At 39.2% G+C, this 20,978-nt stretch overlaps 1 protein-coding gene across 2 annotated transcripts in view; it reads right to left on the bottom strand.

Annotated features, from left to right (window-relative positions):
* The window catches only part of IMPA2 (inositol monophosphatase 2), a 71,167-nt gene that overhangs the window by 28,145 nt on the left and 22,044 nt on the right, over positions 1-20,978 (bottom strand). For both annotated transcript variants that reach the window (XM_033934104.1, XM_033934105.1), the window contains exons 2-3: positions 12,180-12,313; positions 790-894 (exon numbers count right to left, since the gene is read on the bottom strand). In XM_033934104.1, coding sequence (XP_033789995.1) covers positions 790-894; positions 12,180-12,313 — 239 coding nt within the window. The remainder of the gene's footprint in view (positions 1-789; positions 895-12,179; positions 12,314-20,978) is intronic.

Genomic DNA, 20,978 nt, shown 5'->3' with positions numbered 1-20,978 from the left:
TGCCTCCATAGCTACCCTTCCCCACAAATGTGGTAAGGGAAGAGAATATCTCAGGGGAGGAGACATAGGCATCCTGGGACTGTCGGCCAAGTCTCTTCCCTGAAGAAGCCCTTTCTGGAAACGTCAATCGCTCCTCCTAAACTTACTTGCTCCACTTCATCACTTCATCATGCTTCTATTCCTTTCTCTCCTCTCTTCTATCTTCCAAAGTATTTAGATCAATGCTGTCTTGTTAAAATGTTTATTTTATTTTTATTTTTCCTCTAACTCTACTTTTCACTTCTCTATTACCCTCCAGGTACTTTAGTTAGATTGTGAGCCTTCGGGACAGTAAGGGAATTTTTCAAGTACCTTTCTTATTTCTAATCTTAATGTATATTTTCTGTAAACCGCTTAGAACCTAACGGATGTAGCGGTATATAAGAAATAAATTACATTACATTACATTACATATTTGCACATAGGAAAACCATTTGCACTTGTCTTAAAGCAGGTGGAAATGTCTCTGCCTACTTTCTGTGTGGTTATTTTTATTTTTTTAATAAAAAGGCATGTAGATGCATATATTTCCTTTATTTAAAAAAAGTGATGTGTATTTTTGTCTTCCCAGCATGGATGCCCAAAATTATCCCCTACATATGGTGATCAATGTGGACTACTATTCTAGCTCTTCAAACTACATTGGAGGATTCATTTAGACTATGTAATACAATGCTGCATTTAAAAAATCTGTTTCAGGAACCAAAATTAAAATGAATTTAAAAAAAAAAAAAGTTTCATTACATTTACCTATGTACAAAATTGCAAGTGCCATCGATGGGATCAATGATCCAGGTAGGGCTTTCTGTCAAGATGCATTTTGACCCAGCAGACGTAGACTCTTCTCCAATAAACCTACAATTAGTGTGAAATGAAATAAAGTAAAGTGTTGAACAAAGTCAACCAAAACACACACTACCCACCCCCACTCTATGGCTCCAGGTGTATCACCATGTGTTGAAGGATGGGGCTCTAGAGTCAGATCTCATATCCACTGGAGCTAGTTGAGCTTAGGTATAGCATGTAAGTGGGATACTCAGGGAGCATTGCCAGAAGCCTCCTCTTGAAAAGGCACCCCTCCAGCTCCCAGGCTGCTAAGGCCTACAGAAGTTTATAAATGCTGATGCTGATATGAACAGATTGTTTACTGAAGGCTGGCTCAAGAGGTAAGCTGAAAGCTGGCTGAGAGTGCTGAAAGCTTGCCTTTGTGTCATGCCTTCCACAATGGCAGGGGCTAGTACTTTCTACTGATCTGCCAGCACTGGAGGAAGTGCCACTTCTTTTAAAGTTCTCTGGTGGACTCTTCAGAGCCACATGAAGAGGGACAGAGGACAGGAACTGAAAACAATAGCTCTCCACTGATATTAAAAGCACCAAATTCTTTGGCGAAGGTAAGGGGGAGAGGCTAGGTAAGGGGGGGAGGGGGTTTCTGAAGGTGATGTTGGGGCTGAGAGAATGCAGGAAGAAGCATTAGTGACAAAGAAAAATTCAACAATAAAAGATAAGCTGAAAGACTATTTATTTAAGATATTAGCACAAAGCACTGAAGCACTTTTATAAAATTAAAAACGGGTCTAATGAGGAGGCCAGTGCCAAATAGTATTTTAGCCAATTTTGGCTAATATTGGCACTTCTGAAGACCTATAAAAAAGACATAATGACTGTGGTTTGAAATACTGTTTTTGGTGAGAAGAGAAGGTAAGAAGCATAACAGCAGCAATGGCAGAACATGAGTCATAGGCTGTGCCAGATTATTTTCTGTATGTGTGTTACTATTGGTTGCTATTAAAGTGTGGTTCATGTGAAGACCAGGCACTCTCTGCTTTTGAGTTTGGATTTACGAGGGTCATTTCATAAATAATGCACACTTTTTTTTTTTTTTTCAAGTATTTCTTACAATCCTTCAATACAGTCTTCCTGCTTTCCCAGGAAGCTTCATTATTACATCCAAGACACTGCTTTTGTTCAGTTGCCAGTATTCTCCAATGTTCCAACAAGCATATATTGATTCGTAGACAAAGCTGTTATAATGCCTTCTCACTCCTACTGTGTGAGAAGGCATTACAACAGCTTTGTCTATGAATCAATATATGCTTGTTAGAACATTGGAGAATACTGGAGAAATGAAATAATACACACAGACTATGATGTGGAAAGGCTTGTGAATGGACTGAGTACAAGCTCCAGGTTTTCTTCCATTGTATTGTGGGATAATACAGATTTTAGTAACTGAAAGTGCAATATGGATTCATTTATGTTTAATGTATAATATAGTGTTAAGATTTGTGTGTTATTTAATACAAATACAGTATATTTACATAAAAAACCTGTCTAGTTATATTATATGAGTTAATAAATGATGATGATGTTTATGGTAAGCAATGGATGTTAGCATGGTTGCAGGTAATCCCTGTTACCTTTTGGTGTGTATCATATGATGTATAAACACTTAATACCTGATAGTGTAGTTCTCTATCAGCTTATTGCATCCCTTTATTCTATTTATATTATATGGGATCCTCAGCGCCACCACTCAGAGCTCAAATAGATTTCATAGCTCTAAGCTTTATGTGTCAGCTCCTCATTGGTTCCCTGTTGTTTATTTCATATTCTTAGTATATGCTTTTGTAATGTTTTAATTTTATTTTATAAATACGTTTTCATAAGTAATAAGTTATTTAAGTACTTAACTTTGACTTGTGGTCTCTGGCTAGGGGAAACATAACACCGACATGTTTCGCTCCTTGAGCTTTATCAAGGCTTGCCCCTAGAAATAAAACAAAAGCTATCAGCTATTATTTAGTCGACTACAGACAAATAGGAACAGAACTTAAGGTGATACATTTCTTTTAAAGTGTCCTGCCTATTTGCTTACCTAAAGTTTTCGCCACCACAACCTGTGACCACTCTATCCTGCAGATATGGCGGCGGCGTTTCTGCTAAGATTTTAAAGATCTTAGCAGAAACGCCGCCGCCATATCTGCAGGATAGAGTGGTCACAGGTTGTGGTGGCGAAAACTTTAGGTAAGCAAATAGGCAGGACACTTTAAAAGAAATGTATCACCTTAAGTTCTGTTCCTATTTGTCTGTAGTCGACTAAATAATAGCTGATAGCTTTTGTTTTATTTCTAGGGGCAAGCCTTGATAAAGCTCAAGGAGCGAAACATGTCGGTGTTATGTTTCCCCTAGCCAGAGACCACAAGTCAAAGTTAAGTACTTAAATAACTTATTACTTATGAAAACGTATTTATAAAATAAAATTAAAACATTACAAAAGCATATACTAAGAATATGAAATAAACAACAGGGAACCAATGAGGAGCTGACACATAAAGCTTAGAGCTATGAAATCTATTTGAGCTCTGAGTGGTGGCGCTGAGGATCCCATATAATATAAATAGAATAAAGGGATGCAATAAGCTGATAGAGAACTACACTATCAGGTATTAAGTGTTTATGTATCACAGCTCCCTATAAGTGAGTAAGTTGTGCAATTGAAGATTTATCATATGATGTATGACATATAAACAGCCTGTAAAATATTATAAGATATAGAGCCTTTTGAGTTTTTATAACAAATAAAATATTGGTATGATTGTAACTTATCTTGAGCTAAATGAGGCACATCATCAAATGTAAATTTTTTATTAAACCCACTAGAAATAATATATCTTATTATATACATCCCACACAGCAATCTGAATGAAAATAACCAAACATTAAATCTCCTATAAATCTCCTTAGAAACTAACACAGTAAGGGGCTCATAATAATTTAAAAAAAAATCTATAAAGTGGCCTAAATGGGTACTTGGATGATCAAAAAGCCTGATCGTCAAAAGTACCCACAATCAAAGCTGGTTTTAGACAGGTTGGGCCCATATGCCTAAGGCCTCATCCACAGGAGAGGCCTAAGCCTACTGGGCCTATTCCGGTTGGCCCAGGCATCTCAGGCCCCACCTGTGGGCTGGATTTGAGCCGCCTGGGCCAATCAGGCCCTAAGGCCAGCCATTCAACAATGGCTGGCCTGTCAGACGGACGGTCTTGACACCCATCCGTCTGACCAATGATTTTGAAGGTACAGGGGTGGGGGTGGGGGGTCGCGGGTTGGTGGCGATTGGGGTTTGGGGGGGCCCTTGCGTTGAGGGCAGGAGGGCTTGGGCTCCCTCCTGCCCGATCATGTCGGGGGTTCGGGGTTCACCTGGGTAGGAGGGCTTGGGCTCCCTCCTGCCTGGATCATTGGGGGGGGGGGAATTCTGTAACCGGTGTTGTTTTTGACAGACACTGGATACAGAATCCAGCTTTTAGGCTCCTCCTCCTCCTAAAAGCTCTTGTTTTGGGTGTTTAGGAGTTAGGCGTTTTTTAGGTTGATTATATGGTGTTAGTGTAGATGTAGTGGCGGTCTGGGTTTAAACAGCTGAACGTAGAGGCAGGCCATTATAAAAAAACAACCTCCTTTTGTACGTTTTTTTTTATAATGGACATTTTCCCTGCTTCTAATTTCAACGTTTAAGGCCTTAGGCCAAAAGGGGACTTAGACGTTTTTTTAAATTATGCCCCTCCACGTTATCACACATAAGACACATGGATAAAAAATTAAGTCCCCTTAATAATAGCAATAGTCCTAGGTAGTGACATTAATATCCCCATAGTCTTCTTATTCCTATATACCATCTGAATTAGAACATAAATATTAATACTACCATAAGACAAAGTATAAGGGCAATACCAGTAATGTGCCACAGGGATTGGTTGTTGGGTAGGTTCTTAACTACATTTTTTTAAGCGATATTGCAGAAAAGCTGTCAAGTAAGGTTTGCCTCTTTGCAGATAACACTTAAATACAGAATAGATTAAAACATCATGGAAGGTGTAGATAACCTGAGGAGGGATCTAGTGAAACTTGAGGAATGGTCCAGATGTTGGCAGCTAAGAATTAATGCTAAAAAAAAAAATAAAATGCAGGGTCATGCACCTAGGCTACATAACTTCAGGGAAGAAGTACTTTTGTGCTAAAAAAAAAAAAAAAGGTGAGACTTGGGGGTGCTCGTTTCTGACGATCTTAAGGTGGCCAAACTGACAAAAAAAGCAATAGCAAAAATCAAAGGGATCTTTATATGGAGAGGAATAGCCAGCAGGAAAAAAAACCCCCACGTCTGAATAAGTTTCTGGACAGACATCATTTGGAGGAGATTATACCTTCACAAACAGGATGGAATTGGTCCAGACAGCAACTATTAAAATTGTCAGTGCGGTGGGTCGGGGGACTTGTATGGTTATATGCAATTGGTACATTATGTGACTCATCTGCAATATTCGGGTATCTCCTGTGGGGTTCGGGATAAATTGCGTACTTTTTTCACTCAGAATGAGGACCTTCCAGTTTTGGTATCCCTGTTGCATAGATGGTGGTGGCAGTTACTTCCGCCTCGTTCTTATATGGAGTTGTCACAGAAATGGAGTACTGAATTGGGGATCCCGGTGCAATCTACATAAGAACATAAGAATTGCCACTGCTGGATCAGACCAGTGGTCCATCGTGCCCAGCAGTCTGCTCACGCGGCGGCCCTTAATTCAAAGACCAGTGTCCTGATTGAGTCTACCCTTACCTGCGTACGTTCCGGTTCAGCAGGAACTTGTCTAATCTTGTCTTGAATCCCTGGAGGGTGTTTTCCCCTATAACAGCTTCCGGAAGAGCATTCCAGATTTCTACCACTCTCTGGGTGAAGAAGAACTTCCTTATGTTTGTACGGAATCTATCCCCTTTTAACTTTAGAGAATGCCCTCTCGTTCTCTCTTCCTAGTATTTTGACAGGCTCATTGTGGTGAGAATGCACCTATCGAGTCCTGCATAGGGCTTATTTTACGCAGATGCAGGCTTTTCATGCAGGCCTAGTGGGTTCCCCTTCCTGTCTTAAGTGTGCTCAGGGTTCTAACACGCTTTCACATGCTTTCTGGTACTGTCCCCAAGTCCAGTCTTTCTGGACTTCTATTTTTTCTTATCTAGGCAATTTATGGGGCATTTCAGTGATGGGTTTTCCGAGGGGGGCTTTATTTGGTAGTGCAGCTGCATGTGGGGTGTATGGTGAAGGGAAACATCTCTTTATTTCTGAAGGCATGCATGGCGGATCCTAAATGTATTATGCAAAATTGGCTGCAAACGGATCCCCCGTTTTTGGCATTGGAGAAACTAACTCCACTGTGTACTTTTGTATGAGGTCTGGTAGGTACGTAGGTCTCCTAAGTGAACCCGCCTGTTTCTACAGATATGAGACCCCTACCTCCAGTCTCTTTCCCCAAGAGCACGAAGCTTGATTCTTAATGATTTAGGTTGACTTGTGGTGGTATCCTTTTTGTTTCCCAGTTCCTGGGAACCTTGTCACCTTCCATCCTTTTAGGGGGGGGGGAGGGTTAGGGAAGGGGGGGAGGGGAGTGGATTCAGCTCTATTATTATATGGACAAAATTGTTTGGAAGAGTGCTGTTGATTCCACTGTTTGAAGGAGTACAGCCCTCAGAGTTCCGAGCTCTACTAATGCTTTATGTATCTCTGCTGCTGTATATCTTGGTATGTTCTTTACTGTTATCATTTTCTTTCCTTCAATAAAAACCTTTGAACATAAAATTGTCAGTGGTCTTCATTATAAAGCATATCGTAGGGCGAAGTACAACCATCCTGAGTGGCTTCTACAACCCTCTGAGGCCTCTGGCTCTGAAAATCCCTTAGACCAAGATAGCGGGGAGTTTAACCTTGGGAAAGAAGTCCAAACATTCATACTGAGACACAACGTTGCATCTGACCATATAGCCACAGTTATCCGCAATCATTGGAGGATAGTTCAACGCAGTCCTTGCTTTGAACATTCTCAATTACGATTAACCTACACTAGAGGTAGGATCCTTAGGGAACATCTTAGATATACACCTAATTCTAGGCGGGTTTCTATGAGTGGGGGGTCCCATTCAAAATGTGGCAGATGTCAGATCTGTTCGTTAACCATTCAAGGGAGTGTTTTTGAAAATCCAAGAAATCATAGACAGTATCATTTACGATACATAACTACATGTAAATCAGATAATGTAGTATATATCATCATATGTCCCTGCCAGAAAATATATGTAGGGAAAACAACGAGACAATTTAACATCCGCATGGCGGAGCATAAATCTTGCCTTAACCATCATAGAAAAGAAGCTCCGCTAGTAGCCCATTGCATGCAACATAATCATGAGTTTAATCATCTTAGATGCATGATCATTGACAAGATTGAGGTTTCTGTAAGAGGAGGGGATTGTGAGAATGGTAGACTATTCTTTAAACTGCTGGGATGACTGCTATCATAAGATAGTAATGTATTTTTATCTGTATCTTTAAAGTATACATCTGTAATAAAGGAATTTTGATGCTGTTCAATGGTCAAATCTAAAATATTTAGCTTAATTCTCAAGCATGTCATGGTGAAACTTAAATTTTCATCACATGAATTTAGCCATTGTGCAAAATTCTTGAGGTCGATTTCATCCCCCTTCCATAACATGATGACATCATCTATAAACCGACGCCATACAAAAATATGGTCTGAATATGGTGAATTCTTTACCCATTCAAGTTCGAATTTGGACATATATAGATTCGCTATGGAGGGAGCGAATGTGGCACCCATAGCCACACCCTTTTTTTGGATGTAATATTTGTCTTCAAATAAAAAATAATTTTCTTTTAATGCTAAAGAGGTTAGTTGCATTAAGAACTCTGTAGGGATGAGGTGAGGTCTAGGGCGAATTTCCAAAAAATCTCTTACTACCTCTATGGCTTCATTTTGGGGTATAGATGTATATAGAGATACTACATCAAACGACAGTAGTATAAAAGGAAATTCCTCCTCAGGAATCTCCTTAAGTAAATTCAAGACATGGGTCGTATCTTTTATATATGAGGAACTCATTTCAACTAAGGGACTGAGAAAAACACAATGGTTTTCTGATGGGTAATGGATATTCTTTATTAAAAATTCTGAATATTAATTTATAAATTTTATTTTAAATTAAAATTATATGCTATATAAGATCTAGAATTAATTCTTTATTACTATTAAATTTAATGTATTGAATTATTTATGGTATATTTATATTTAATTATATATATAATATTATTATCCATACTTAAATTGCTCAGATTTATTATTTATTATTTAATATTTAAAATTTTTTATCTAATATTTAGTAATTGAATTATTTAAATAATTATGATTGGAGAGGTATCAACTTAATTTTTATACATTAATTTTTTACACTATTTAGGTAATAGTATGTTAGGATGATGGGAGAGGTATCAATTTAATTTTTATGTATTATTCTAGTAACATTATAACATTATGTCTAATTTGAAGGTATTTATTGAGTCATAACAAATAAATTTATAAGACATATCTGTACAATTATGTAAAACAACAAATATATAAAAGAGTAATTCATCAATAGAATATCTATAATCTACTTAAATACAGATGAACTATATAAATTAAATATGTTCTATATCTAGATATAAGGTTAAAACACAGTAATTTGTAGGATATTATGGTATAACAATTTGTTTATTTTAAAATTTATTCAATATTGTAATTTGTATATTTTAGTGCTCCCTGCTGGAACCCTTGAAAAAGCCATTGTAGGCGAAACGGGTCCCGTCGGGCAGTATTGCTTGGAGCAAGAATGTTTAATGAAGAATTTTCAATAAAGAAATGAGAAGAAAGATACAAGTGGGTCTGTTTCTCCATTTTATACTTTTTCCTGCTGAGTGAGGATTTGTTTGGTTGGAAGTTATTCTATTTACCTCACCTTTCTATCTTCAAGTTTTTGCATTACAGTGCTACATAACCCTGTTTTCCCTGACTGTGCTTTGTGGAATGTAGTGCAGGCAGTATTCTGTGACCTGTAACTGGCACAAGGCTGGTACGGGAGTCGGGCTTGTGACAACATGTAAAAACTTATACATATATCCATACTATATACTGTATATATAGAAACTGCTAATAACGTATTCCAAACACCCCTATGTCCACTAAGTCTGTATTTCTCACTAAAGTTTGTCCTACTTATACTATGAATGTACTCTTGTAACCCATTTTGGGCTTCTTTTGGGAGGATGGGCTAAATAAATGATTAAGGGGTCCATTTACTAAGGCACGCTAATATTTATTGTGCGCTAAAACAGATAGCGCACCTTAGTAAAAGGCCTCCCTAAATAAATAAATAAATAAAATATATAAATAAATTTATGCTTTAAAACAATATTTAAACAATAAAAGGCAAAAGTAAAGTAAAATAGCAAATAAAATCATGAAGCGGTCCAGAGGAAGGTGACAAAAATGATATGAGGTTTGAACCAAAAGAAGTATGAGAAGAGACTGGAAGACCTAAATATGTATACTCTGGAGGACAGGAGGGACAGAGGAGATATGATACAGACTGTGACAGGGACACTTGGCTAACTCTTCCCAAGCCAGCTTGAGCCCTGTCTGGCTGAGTAGTTTGGTGTGTGACTTTAATTATGCGGCCTAAGATTCAGTGCCTCCCATGCACACTGCTGGACCTGGCTTTACTTGGATTTGTTTCGCAAACACCACACAGTCTTTAAAGGTGAAAAATAAAGGTTTCAGCTTTTATTTTCAGGCTTGACTTAAAGCCACTTATTTTTAACTGGTCAGGAATATAGTTCACTAGTCAGGATTACAGTTCATCTCCCCTCCACGCAGGTAGCAGTAGCAGAGCTCAAAACCAAAACTCTCAACAGAATATTGCAATTCATTCAAAAACAATAATGTAGAACCAATGACTAAAAATAGTCCTTTTCTTCCTGGGAGCAGGAGAGCTTTGGCTTCTCTGCCTCTCCCCTCCCCTGTGCCTGTGGCACAGAAAAAAAAACCACCTCCCAGGAGGGAAAAAACACCCAAACTTTAATGCTGGCTTACCCCAGAATTCTAGGCCCTTGCTATTCCAAGCAGCATCGGGCCTGGATGCCACTTGCCTGGACTAGGCAGACTGAATCCCAATTCTCTCACAAAAAAACCCCCCGCCCACCCAATAATTATGCAGGGTGTATTTTGCACATTACAGCCTGTTCTTCCTCAGGCAAAGTAAAAATGGCAAAATAGCCTCCTTAACACTTCTGGACCTCTCTCTCTTAAACCCAGTTTCAAACATTAGAGCGAAAAAAAAAAACCATTCAAAAAAGGTAAGCTTCTCATAATGTCCCCAAACGCATGAAGCTTCTGGCTTTGCTTTACACAGTTCAGCTGAACCTGTTTCAAACGGCAACACTCATGTGCCAAGGCTCAGGATTCAGCACAGAGAAAAATAAACATAGTCAGCAAACAAACCATCAAACTTTCCCCACTGTAACTTTGAAACTCTGACCTGCTTTACAGGTTGTGCTACAATGTATGGCCTCCAGCATGGGCCATTCTTCAGCAGAACAATCTCTGTCCTCCCTGTTATCATTCCATCAGCTCCCAGGTCTCCTCCTCTGGACTCTCCAACCTGCTCCTCCCCAGCTCAGCTTTGCTGGAGGATAAGGGCTCACATGTTTCATGCCCCTCCCCCCCCCCATTACTCTCAATGAGCACACCATTGGCATCATGGCTTGAAGCCAAGGTAATTTTCAATCTCCTCTTAAAAGGACAGGCATAAAAGGTGCAGCACAAGTCTGCTTAACTTTTCTAGGCTGCACTGCTCTAGTCTTGGGAATAGACACAGGGATAGGACTACAAGGCTGCAGATCAATGTCAGGGGAGCACAGCACAGTGTCCCTGTCACAAGATGTTTAAATACTTGAAAGGTATTAATATAGAACTAAATCTTTTCCAGAGAAGAAAAAATGGTAAAACTAGAGGGCATAATTTGAGATTACCGGGAGGAAGACTTAGGAGCAATGTTAGGAAATTCTTCTTCAAGGATGCCTGGAATGCCCTCCCGAGGGAGAGGAAAACAGTGATGGAATAAAAAAAAACATGGGATAAAAATAAGAGGATCTCTAATTAGAAAATGAAGGAAGTAAAGAACTAAGGCCGGTATTAGACAGACCTGCACGGTCTGTGTTCCATATATGGTGATTCGGTGTAAGATGGGCATTAATGTGAACTCCATTAATATGGAACAGGAGGATGTTACTGGCCAGACTTTACGGTAGATGTCCTGCAAACAACGGGATGGTTGGATAGGCTGGAGTGAGTTTGGACGGCAACTTCAGCATTTGGAACCTAGGACGATACCAGACTTTACAGTCTAGGGCCCAGAAATATCAAAGAAGAGACAAGTTAATCTAATCACGAAGAGGTAATAAAGTAAAAAAAAAAGCAAGAGAACCAGGGGAACATCTACTTAAAAATATACTATATATTAGACCTGTAAAAGTGTAACTGTTTTGATGTATCAGTACTTAATAGGTAAATGTGTTGAAGTTCTCGTGATACAAATGGCAACTCTGAAAAAACAGAAAACATTTTTAACTGGAAGAAAAGTTTAAATTTAAAAAAAAAAAAAAAGTGTTTGGATATGTTATGGATATAATAAAAGCAAAAATACCTACATGGCATTAAGGCACTGAAGCTCTGGAATGAGAGGATGTAGGATGATTACATTACATTACATTAGAGATTTCTATTCCGCCATTACCTTGCGGTTCAAACTAATATGTGATATGAACGGGGGAGGGGGGGGTTACAATGGAAGAACATTTGTCATTTCTAGAGTTGTAAAGAGTAGGTCATTTGAAAGAGACTCAGGAGTCATCAAAATAAAGGATGGAGGATATGTGTAACTGCCTCACAGCGAAGGTGATAGTGGATTTCAAGGACGTCAGATGTGCAATGGACAGAACTGCCCAAGCTGTCTGCAGCAATAAGCTTTCTGAAAATCATGTCAGGTATTGTTTGTCCATCTCCTCTTGTGAATCTCACAGTGCTTTTCAGTGCCATTTCTCCTCAAGTCTCTTAACGGGTCTGGTTTTCAGATCACCAAAATATGTAAAACTTTAACCTAGTGTACAGAGCACACACACACATGAAAGTCTCTCTTGAAAACTTCTTTTAGATATCCTGGATAATGAGGATATCACTGCCTTCTTCCCAGGCAGAGGCTCTTACCTGTGCGAAGGAAACTTCTCTTTCAGAGATGAAATGAGCACATCCTCAACAAAGTGGTCAGTCTCTGTCACCAAATCTGCTGCAGATGTCTTTGTAGAGACACATTTTTCTTCCATTACAGCTTTCCTAATAATCTGGGGAGAGAAGGTTTGATATGTCAACATCACCTATCTATCTTGGGACTGTGGTTTTAGGTTCAGCTGTTTATTGCAACATTTCATATTTGCCAAGTCATCAAAATTTCTCAAGAAAAGGACTTTCCCTCAACTCCGAACATTCCTACTACTTCACCCTTAACCACAACTATAAGAACTCCCAAAAAATTCAACTCTTCGCCTTCCCCTCCCTAAAACTATGCCACTCAAAAAAATTCCTTGACAAAACCTACGCCTTCCAAGCCGCCAAACTAAACCCTTGGCTAGCCCAAATGGTCCTCAAGGCCTACAACTACCTCGACTTTAGAAAATTACTCAAAACTCACCTATTCCGAGACCAAGACCCTTAATGCCCCTTTTCAATCCTCCTCCTCCCCCCCTTCTGATCTACTCCCCTCCCCCGTCTCCCTCCTCTCCCCCCTACTTTTCTCCTTGTTCGCAACTCTATGATCAATTTGATATGTAACCACTTGTAATCTCTGTCTAACTAATGTGAACCGCCTAGAACTCTTTGGGGTATGGCGGTATACAAAAATAAAGTTATTATTATTATTATTCAAAGTTCCAAGTTATTGAATATTACCACTGTACACACTCTCATCATTAGGATCCCCAGAAACAGAGTCCAGATTTTCCAAAATGTCTTCTTTGCCACCACACCAACCAACTCTACAGAGGTATACTCCATTCACTACAATTTGGGGTGTATGTGGGTGTTAGTCACTAACCCACTGCAATAATACAGAGATTTGATCATAAACATGCCTTGCAATAATTCACTAGTCTGCATTTTAAAATTTTTACTCGGATGATTTCTTAAAAGTAGTTGTTCTTGAATCAATTTTTTTATGCTGATTCTAGAAATGACTTCCATTTTTTGCCTATCATGTCAGGTTTTTACACAACATAAGAAGTTATGTTTTCACGATTTTAACTACTGTAAGCACAAATGTTTTCAAACACCATTTCACACCGAGGTCAATTTTGATTACAAACGCATTAAAAAATACTATAAAGAACTGCATGTAGACATTGTAGTACTTGCAATCATATTAGAGAAATAAAATGAGAACACTGGTAATGCAAGCGTCTGAGATAAACACTTCCAAGGTCACAAAATAACAACTAGCAGCAAGAGTTGTGCCAGTCTAAAGGCTTACAGGTCTGTACTGAGGAATTTCCCTCCAACAATACTCATTACCTACTGGCACAGCAAAAAATCTTTGAAGTAAAATTGTGACAAAACTGTACGTGATAAGAGAAGAAAACTAAGAACAGTTCTGGAATCAGCATAAAAAAGTTAGGTAATATCACATATTAGTTTCAGTCATCTGAAATCATGCAGACTAGTGATAGATTACTTGTACACGGGGTAAGAACAAAAAACTTGAAGGGCTGGCTAAAAACTCTAAAACAGGGGTGTCCAACCTTTTGGCTTCCCTGGGCCGCATTGGCCCAAAAAAAATGTTTCTAAAATGTTTCTGGGGCCACACAAACGCGCAAACACTATAGCAAGACAGAGGAGGGAGCTGGCAAGACGGTAAACACCCGGGGTCAGCAGAGGAAAACACTGCATCGCCCTCGACCGGGGCCGCACAAAATATTTCATGGGGCCACATGCGGCCCTTGGGCCGCAGGTTGGACACCTCTGCTCTAAAACATATCACAAAAAGGCTTTACAAATTGAACAAGTTGTGTCTGGGTGGGAGGGTGGTGACATTGAATTACTTTTAAATTATAAGGAACAGTGTTGGATATTCGAGCTGAATACATTAGAACCTTGTGGTCTGATTGGATGTCCCCGACACAATGTTTTGACGTTGAGTACGTAGGTATGGGGTATGGGGTGACGTCCTCTGGGCTTTAAAATCAGTTGATACTTTGAACGTTTGAGTGCCATTTATAAGAATCAGTTTATATGTGCAGCCATGGGTAAATTTTAGCAAGTATTGTAGATAAGTTTCCTGCAAACTGAAAAGGGTTTTTGGTGAAGATTTACGGCCTCTTTTACAAAGCCACGCTAGCGGCTGCTGCGCGGCCACAACAGCCCCGAAGACCTTTAAATCTCTGCGGGCTTCGGGGCCATTAGCGCAGCGCAGCTGCTAGTGCGGCTTTGTAAAAGAGGCCGTTAGTGTAATTATATATATTGAGTTTGATGTTTGTTTTTCTTTTAGTTGAAACCCAGCCCTGACGCAGATTGTGAAACATGTCGGCATGGGATTTTGGCTTTAAAAGATAAGTAAAATACTACACACTAAGATTATGAGCACTGTATAGATTTATTGATGAAATTAAATGTTGAGCCGGTGAGGAAGCTTGCGGCCTTTTCAAAATTATGTCGGGTCATTGCTCCTGTGAAATAATTCGCTTCTAAGGCTCTATGTTAGAAAAAAGAGCTTGATATATATGGCTGAAACAGCCATAACTTCAGAAAAGAAATAAAAACTACATTCTTCAAGAAATTCCTGAAACAGCCCTAACTTCAAACTTACTGTCCTTCCCCCCCTCCCTCTTCCCGCCACACAGAAACTACATAACCTACTCTTTACCTCTCTAGAAAGGACAAATGTTCTTCCATTGTAACCCTCCGTTTTTTATCTCTTTTGTAATCCGCCTTGAACCGCAAGGTAATGGCAGAATAGAAATCTCTAATGTAATGTAATGTAATAATGCGAGTTTGTTGAGTCTGTGATTGGCTTTTTGTGATATGTTTGCAATAATATATGCCACTTAAAGATGGAATGCAAGTCTACAGCCTTGTCAAGACCACCTAACCAAGAATCTCTCACCAGCTGCCACTACCCCCCCCCCCCCCAAAAAAAAAAAGTTTCTTTAAGCCAGGGGTGTCCAATGTCGGTCCTCGAGGGCCGCAATCCAGTCGGGTTTTCAGGATTTCCCCAATGAATATGCATGAGATCTATTAGCATACAATGAAAGCAGTGCATGCAAATAGACCTCATGTATATTCATTGGGGAAATCCTGAAAACCCGACTGGACTGCGGCCCTCGAGGACCGACATTGGACACCCCTGCTTTAAGCACTAGATATCTTATTTTGTGGGCATAAAGTAGAAGCCTTCACTGGAGAGGAATTTGCTTTTAAGTGATAATAATATGTGCCTGCCCTGGGATCCATAGCACACAGTGTTACGACTGTTTGGGCTTCTGCCGGGCACTTGTGATCTGGATTGGCCACTGTTGGAAACATGATATTATACTGGGCTAGGATAGGCCATTGGTCTTATCTAGTATGGCTATTCTTATGTTCTTATGTAATGCAGGGGGAAGGCTTTTTTCTTCAACTAAAGACCAACCTCTCCTTCACAAAGCTGCGCTAGCGTTTTTAGTGCCGACCGCGGCGGTAACTGCTCTGATGCTCATAGAATTCCTATGAGCATCTGAACCGTTACCGCGGTGTCAGGTCAAAAGCGCGCCGGGACAAAGGTGCGAGCAGACAATTGAGCGCAGCGCAGAGGCGCGCACCGAAGAAAATTACTGTTTTTAGGGCTCCGATGGGGGGGGGTGTGGGGGGGAACCCCCCCACTTTACTTAATACAGATTGCGCCGCGTTGTGGGGGCATTGTGGGGGGGGTTAGGGGGTTGTAACCCCCCACATTTTACTGAAAACTTCACTTTTTCCCTGTTTTTAGGGAAAAAGCTAAGTTTACAGCAAAATGTGGGGGGTTACAACCCCCCAAACCCCCCACAACACCGGCGCGATTTGTATTAAGTAAACTGGGGGTGCTCCCTAACAAAAACCCCCGTCAGAGCCCCTAAAAACACTAATTTTCTTCGGCGCGCACCTTTGTCTTGCGCTAAGTTGTCGGCGCGCGCCTTTGTCTTCCGTGTTGTTGTCTATGAACCGTTACCGCTGCAGCTGGCACTAAAAACACTAGCACGGCTTTGTAAAGGAGGGGGTAAGTTTGGCTATATAGTAATTTCTTTTAAAGTGCCCAACTAAATGCATAACCAGCTTTCAAGGAAATAATTAGGGATGTGCAATCAATTAAAACAGGGGTGTCAAACTCAATCACATAAGGGGCCGAAATCTAAAACACAGGCTAAGTTGCGGGCCGAATTTTTAATTAAGATACTTAGTCTTAGTAGAAGTATAGATCCTTCCTCACCCCGAGACACCATATCACATGCCATAGCACCATATCATGCCATCCTCATGCATTAATCATGTCTGAAAATAACAACAAACAAGGTCAGGCACTTGAGTGGAGCGCCCTAGCTTTTACACTAGGACTGGGACCTTCTGCCTGCAAATGGGTACTGAGGCAGCGCGTTCAGGTGCTTAGAGCGCCACAGGGACTGGCGCTTGGATGCGGCACAGTCACTGTGGGCCATATATACCAGTCAGGTGGGCCGGATTCAGCCCACAGGCCTTGTGCTTGACATGTGTGATTTAAAATAACATTTCTTCTGTTATATGCCTGTTTTGTTTTTACCCATGACAGGAAAAATTAATAATTTCATGTTTGTTCCTGTCATGAATAGTGTGTACTACTCACGAGAATGTACTAATATTACTCCCAAAATTAATATAATAATTAAAAACAAACTGAATGAAAATTCCTGTAAATGATGTGGGAAAGTAAATAATTTGGGGGCTTTACGTCTCTATAAATAACAAATAAATAAAAATGTAGCAAAGAGGAAAGGAACACCAGTGTTTGATAGGAAATTAAATGGAAGATCGCAGAGACAAGTGGCAATTAAACACTTAGGTCAAGCACTGAGCTAAGAAGAGACAAGCACTGAATTTGACTCCTGGCTTTCAGGCTTCCCTGACTCAAAATCCCCAAGAATGAGAGAAGGAGAAGATAACTTTGAACTATAACAAATTGAGGAGCACATTCATAACCACAAATTCATGATCCCTGATGCAGTCAATCTTGGCAAAACAGGGATTTCCCTGTTGGGCGCCAGCTGCACGGATTCTGGACAAGGAGCGAGCTGAAGGAAACTGTGAGAAGGACTTTAAAGTGAGCCGTGAAGTAACATGATCTCAGTGATCTGGCAGTACAGCAAGTGTTTCTCTTTTTTTATCTTCGTAACCATTGTTGTTATACTGTCACTGCTGCGTTTCAATTTTTGTTCTGCAAGAGTGGAAACTGTAGCCTTAAAAAACAAGAGAGTGGAAATCTAATATTTGGCTACACATTGACAGGTTAAAATATTTCAAAGAAGATAAAAGAGAAAGAAAAAAGATCTAAGAGGATTTTTTTTGAAAAAGAAAATGTGACAACTAAGTGGAGTTTTGTTTTTTTTTTAGACCCATGAAGACACACTGAGGTATTTTCTCCATTTTGAAATTTGTTTTGTGGTCCCAAAATTAAAAAAAAAAAATAATTCTTTATTGAGTTTGGTGGTATGTCAGTCAGTGGTAACAATTTTTAGTCTTCTCTAAGGCTCCAGGATTCTTATCGCATTGCATGAGCAAATATAAGCTCCCAGAGTGCACTGCTGTTTGCCCAGTGGGCTAAGCCCCACCCCCCCTTCTGGCTGCTTCTCCTGTGTGTGTAGATTGAGCTGCACATAGCCATAGGCAAGCATTGTTCCTTCTATTTACACCTTTGAATCTGTTAGCCAAAGTGTTAAACTAGCTTTGAGCTTGCTAAACACAGCTTAGCCTGAATTAACTAGCTATGAAAATGCTAACTCCAAGTAACTCGGTGTTGCTAAGCTTTAAAGGACAATATTATTCTACTCAAAGTATGTGGGATACACTCCTGGCCATTTTTACCTCTGGAATGGGCTGGTAGAGTGTGGATTCTGTAGGAGAAGAAATTCCTTGAGATCAACTGTACATTTCTTTCTTTCTTTAAGTTTTGTATTAAAGAACGTTGTTTAAAGAGTCCAGAGTCCAGTCTGATAATATTACAAGGCTACTGGTTCAATGAGTTTATGCTGACTGGAATCCTCTGAGAGAGCCAGTTACAATGGACCTTAAGGCAATTATTGAAAATGAAGCTAATTTGGATTTGCAATGCATGAAAACTTATGCAACCAACAATTTGATTTCTTATTCATTCTTACTATTTCGATATTTCTAATTGTTCTGTCAAATTGAAAATAAGCAGTATATTAGGTCACAAAGACTCCTACATTAATGTATTCTGGACTATACTTTTAGAAAGCAAAATGTGAAAATAAACAAAAGGTGTGAAGACTTTTGGAAGACCCTGTCATATTTTCCCTGGCTGGTAAGATTTAAGATCTTCTACTGAAGGTGACAATTACCACTGCACAGAAAGCCTAGGATTAAAAATCCTATTCTAATTTGCATTTCACAAACACATCCTGTGAAGTTTCACTCTGAGTAATAGAGGGGTATCTTCATACCCACATGGTAAGGCTTTATTTTCTCTTCAAATAAACAAAGAAAATCTCAGATAAAAAGCAGTGTAGAATAGTAAGCATCTCTTGTGTTGGGAACCAGCTATAAATGCAAGAGCACAAATAGCTAAGATCACATCAGTTCTTTACCCCAGGCCAAGCTTCTACCTTCTTTTCCTAGTTGCCATCAGAGAGAGGGGACCTGTGGTGCTTTAAGTAGTACCTTATTTAGACTCTGGTGCAAATTGATTAATTAGGATCATACATCTTCTCAGGCTTCACTACCTACAGCAGACTCTCTTGCTTCTTTTTTCATAGATAAATTGTTACTATTAAGAATTCTTTTCTGCAGTGAACCTTGGTCTCTTTTTAAGGGATTCTAGAGATAATTCTATGTTGACACTGGCTGATCGTTTTTTCGGTATTCATTTGACTCAGTATCTGAGTCTCAAGTCTTAAACTTTGTGCAAAATTGAAGAGATGTAAATGTACTCTTGATCCTTTTCCCTTTTTACAAATATTCCTCCTCAGGCAATCAATTGGCTGACTATATTATATTTGGACTATTCTAATCTAAGAGAGTTAGCCTCAGTAATGGAGCCTACGCGTAGCCATTCAATGACTGGGGAATTCAGCGTAGCTATACTTGCTCCTTTAATCTCCAATCATTGGCCTCCCTCTCATTTGCATTACTCAAAATTTCTAAAATTTATATCCTTATCAATCTTTTTTTCTTTCTTTTTATGTTTTTTATATATAAATCCTTAAAAGATCAATCTTCATACACTTCCTATCAATTCCTAACATTCATCCTTATTCACATGTTTGAGACTATACTATCTTTATTATCATTGTATTTAAGAAATTCTTAACTTCAGCGTTATGTAATCACTCAAAAATATCGTTATTCTCTAAATAATGGCTTATGCTAGCCTACTTGATCTATCAATCAGCACTTATATTTCATAGCTAGAGCCAGTTCTCAACAAACATTAGCTTATTCCGAGCCTACTTATCTTTAAGGCTCATTTTTAGGACAGCATTCATCTTAAATCAGCACTTGTATTTCACAGATATAGCCAACGTGGCCAACGTTTCGTGGGCGAAAATTCAAGCTCACTGCATCAGGGCCAAGTTATTTAGGAAACAAGATGTGCTCAAAGTGCGTTGTGTAAGTGGTCTCAACGCACTTTGAGCACATCTTGTTTCCTAAATAACTTGGCCCTGATGCAGTGAGCTTGAATTTTCGCCCACGAAACGTTGGCCACGTTGGCTATATCTGTGAAATACAAGTGCTGATTTAAGATGAATGCTGTCCTAAAAATGAGCCTTAAAGATAAGTAGGCTCGGATAAGCTAATGTTTGTTGAGAACTGGCTCTAGCTATGAAATATAAGTGCTGATTGATAGATCAAGTAGGCTAGCATAAGCCATTATTTAGAGAATAACGATATTTTTGAGTGATTACATAACGCTGAAGTTAAGAATTTCTTAAATACAATGATAATAAAGATAGTATAGTCTCAAACATGTGAATAAGGATGAATGTTAGGAATTGATAGGAAGTGTATGAAGATTGATCTTTTAAGGATTTATATATAAAAAACATAAAAAGAAAGAAAAAAAGATTGATAAGGATATAAATTTTAGAAATTTTGAGTAATGCAAATGAGAGTGAGGCCAATGATTGGAGATTAAAGGAGCAAGTATAGCTACGCTGAATTCCCCAGTCATTGAATGGCTACGCGTAGGCTCCATTACTGAGGCTAACTCTCTTAGATTAGAATTGACATTACCTTATTCATAGTTGGATATTAGTGGGAAATATTGGGCATAGAATATCATTTATATGTTTTCCCATTGGGGATCTTTATATAGTATATTATATTTGGAAACAGGTTTTTCTTTTTTTGCATGATATGGGTATAAGTCTTACTCCCCTTCTGAAAAAATCAGATCTCGATCCAACTGTTACCTCCCACTATAGACCGATTGCTAATATACCTCTCTTAACTAAACTTATGGAATAACTCTCAAGTTATCTGGAGAAATTTTCTATTCTTTTGCCTTTTCAGCATGGGTTCAGCACGCTATCTTACTTCAGTTCGATATCTCTGCAGCTTTTGATGTACTTAATCACAATATTCTGAATTACCTGCTTTCAGAAATTGGCCTTGATCAAACTGTTCTAGACTGGTTTGTCAAATTTCTATCTTCCTGCTCTTATTGAAAGGTTCCAATTCAAAATCATGGAGAGCTCTCTCTGGTGTTCCCCAGGGCTCTCTCCATTGTCTCCAATA

This window comes from Geotrypetes seraphini, chromosome 2, assembly GCF_902459505.1.
Source record: "Geotrypetes seraphini chromosome 2, aGeoSer1.1, whole genome shotgun sequence".
Lineage (NCBI taxonomy): Eukaryota > Metazoa > Chordata > Amphibia > Gymnophiona > Dermophiidae > Geotrypetes > Geotrypetes seraphini.
Note: the sequence above shows the minus strand (reverse complement) of the source record. Positions and strands in the feature narration are given on the sequence as shown.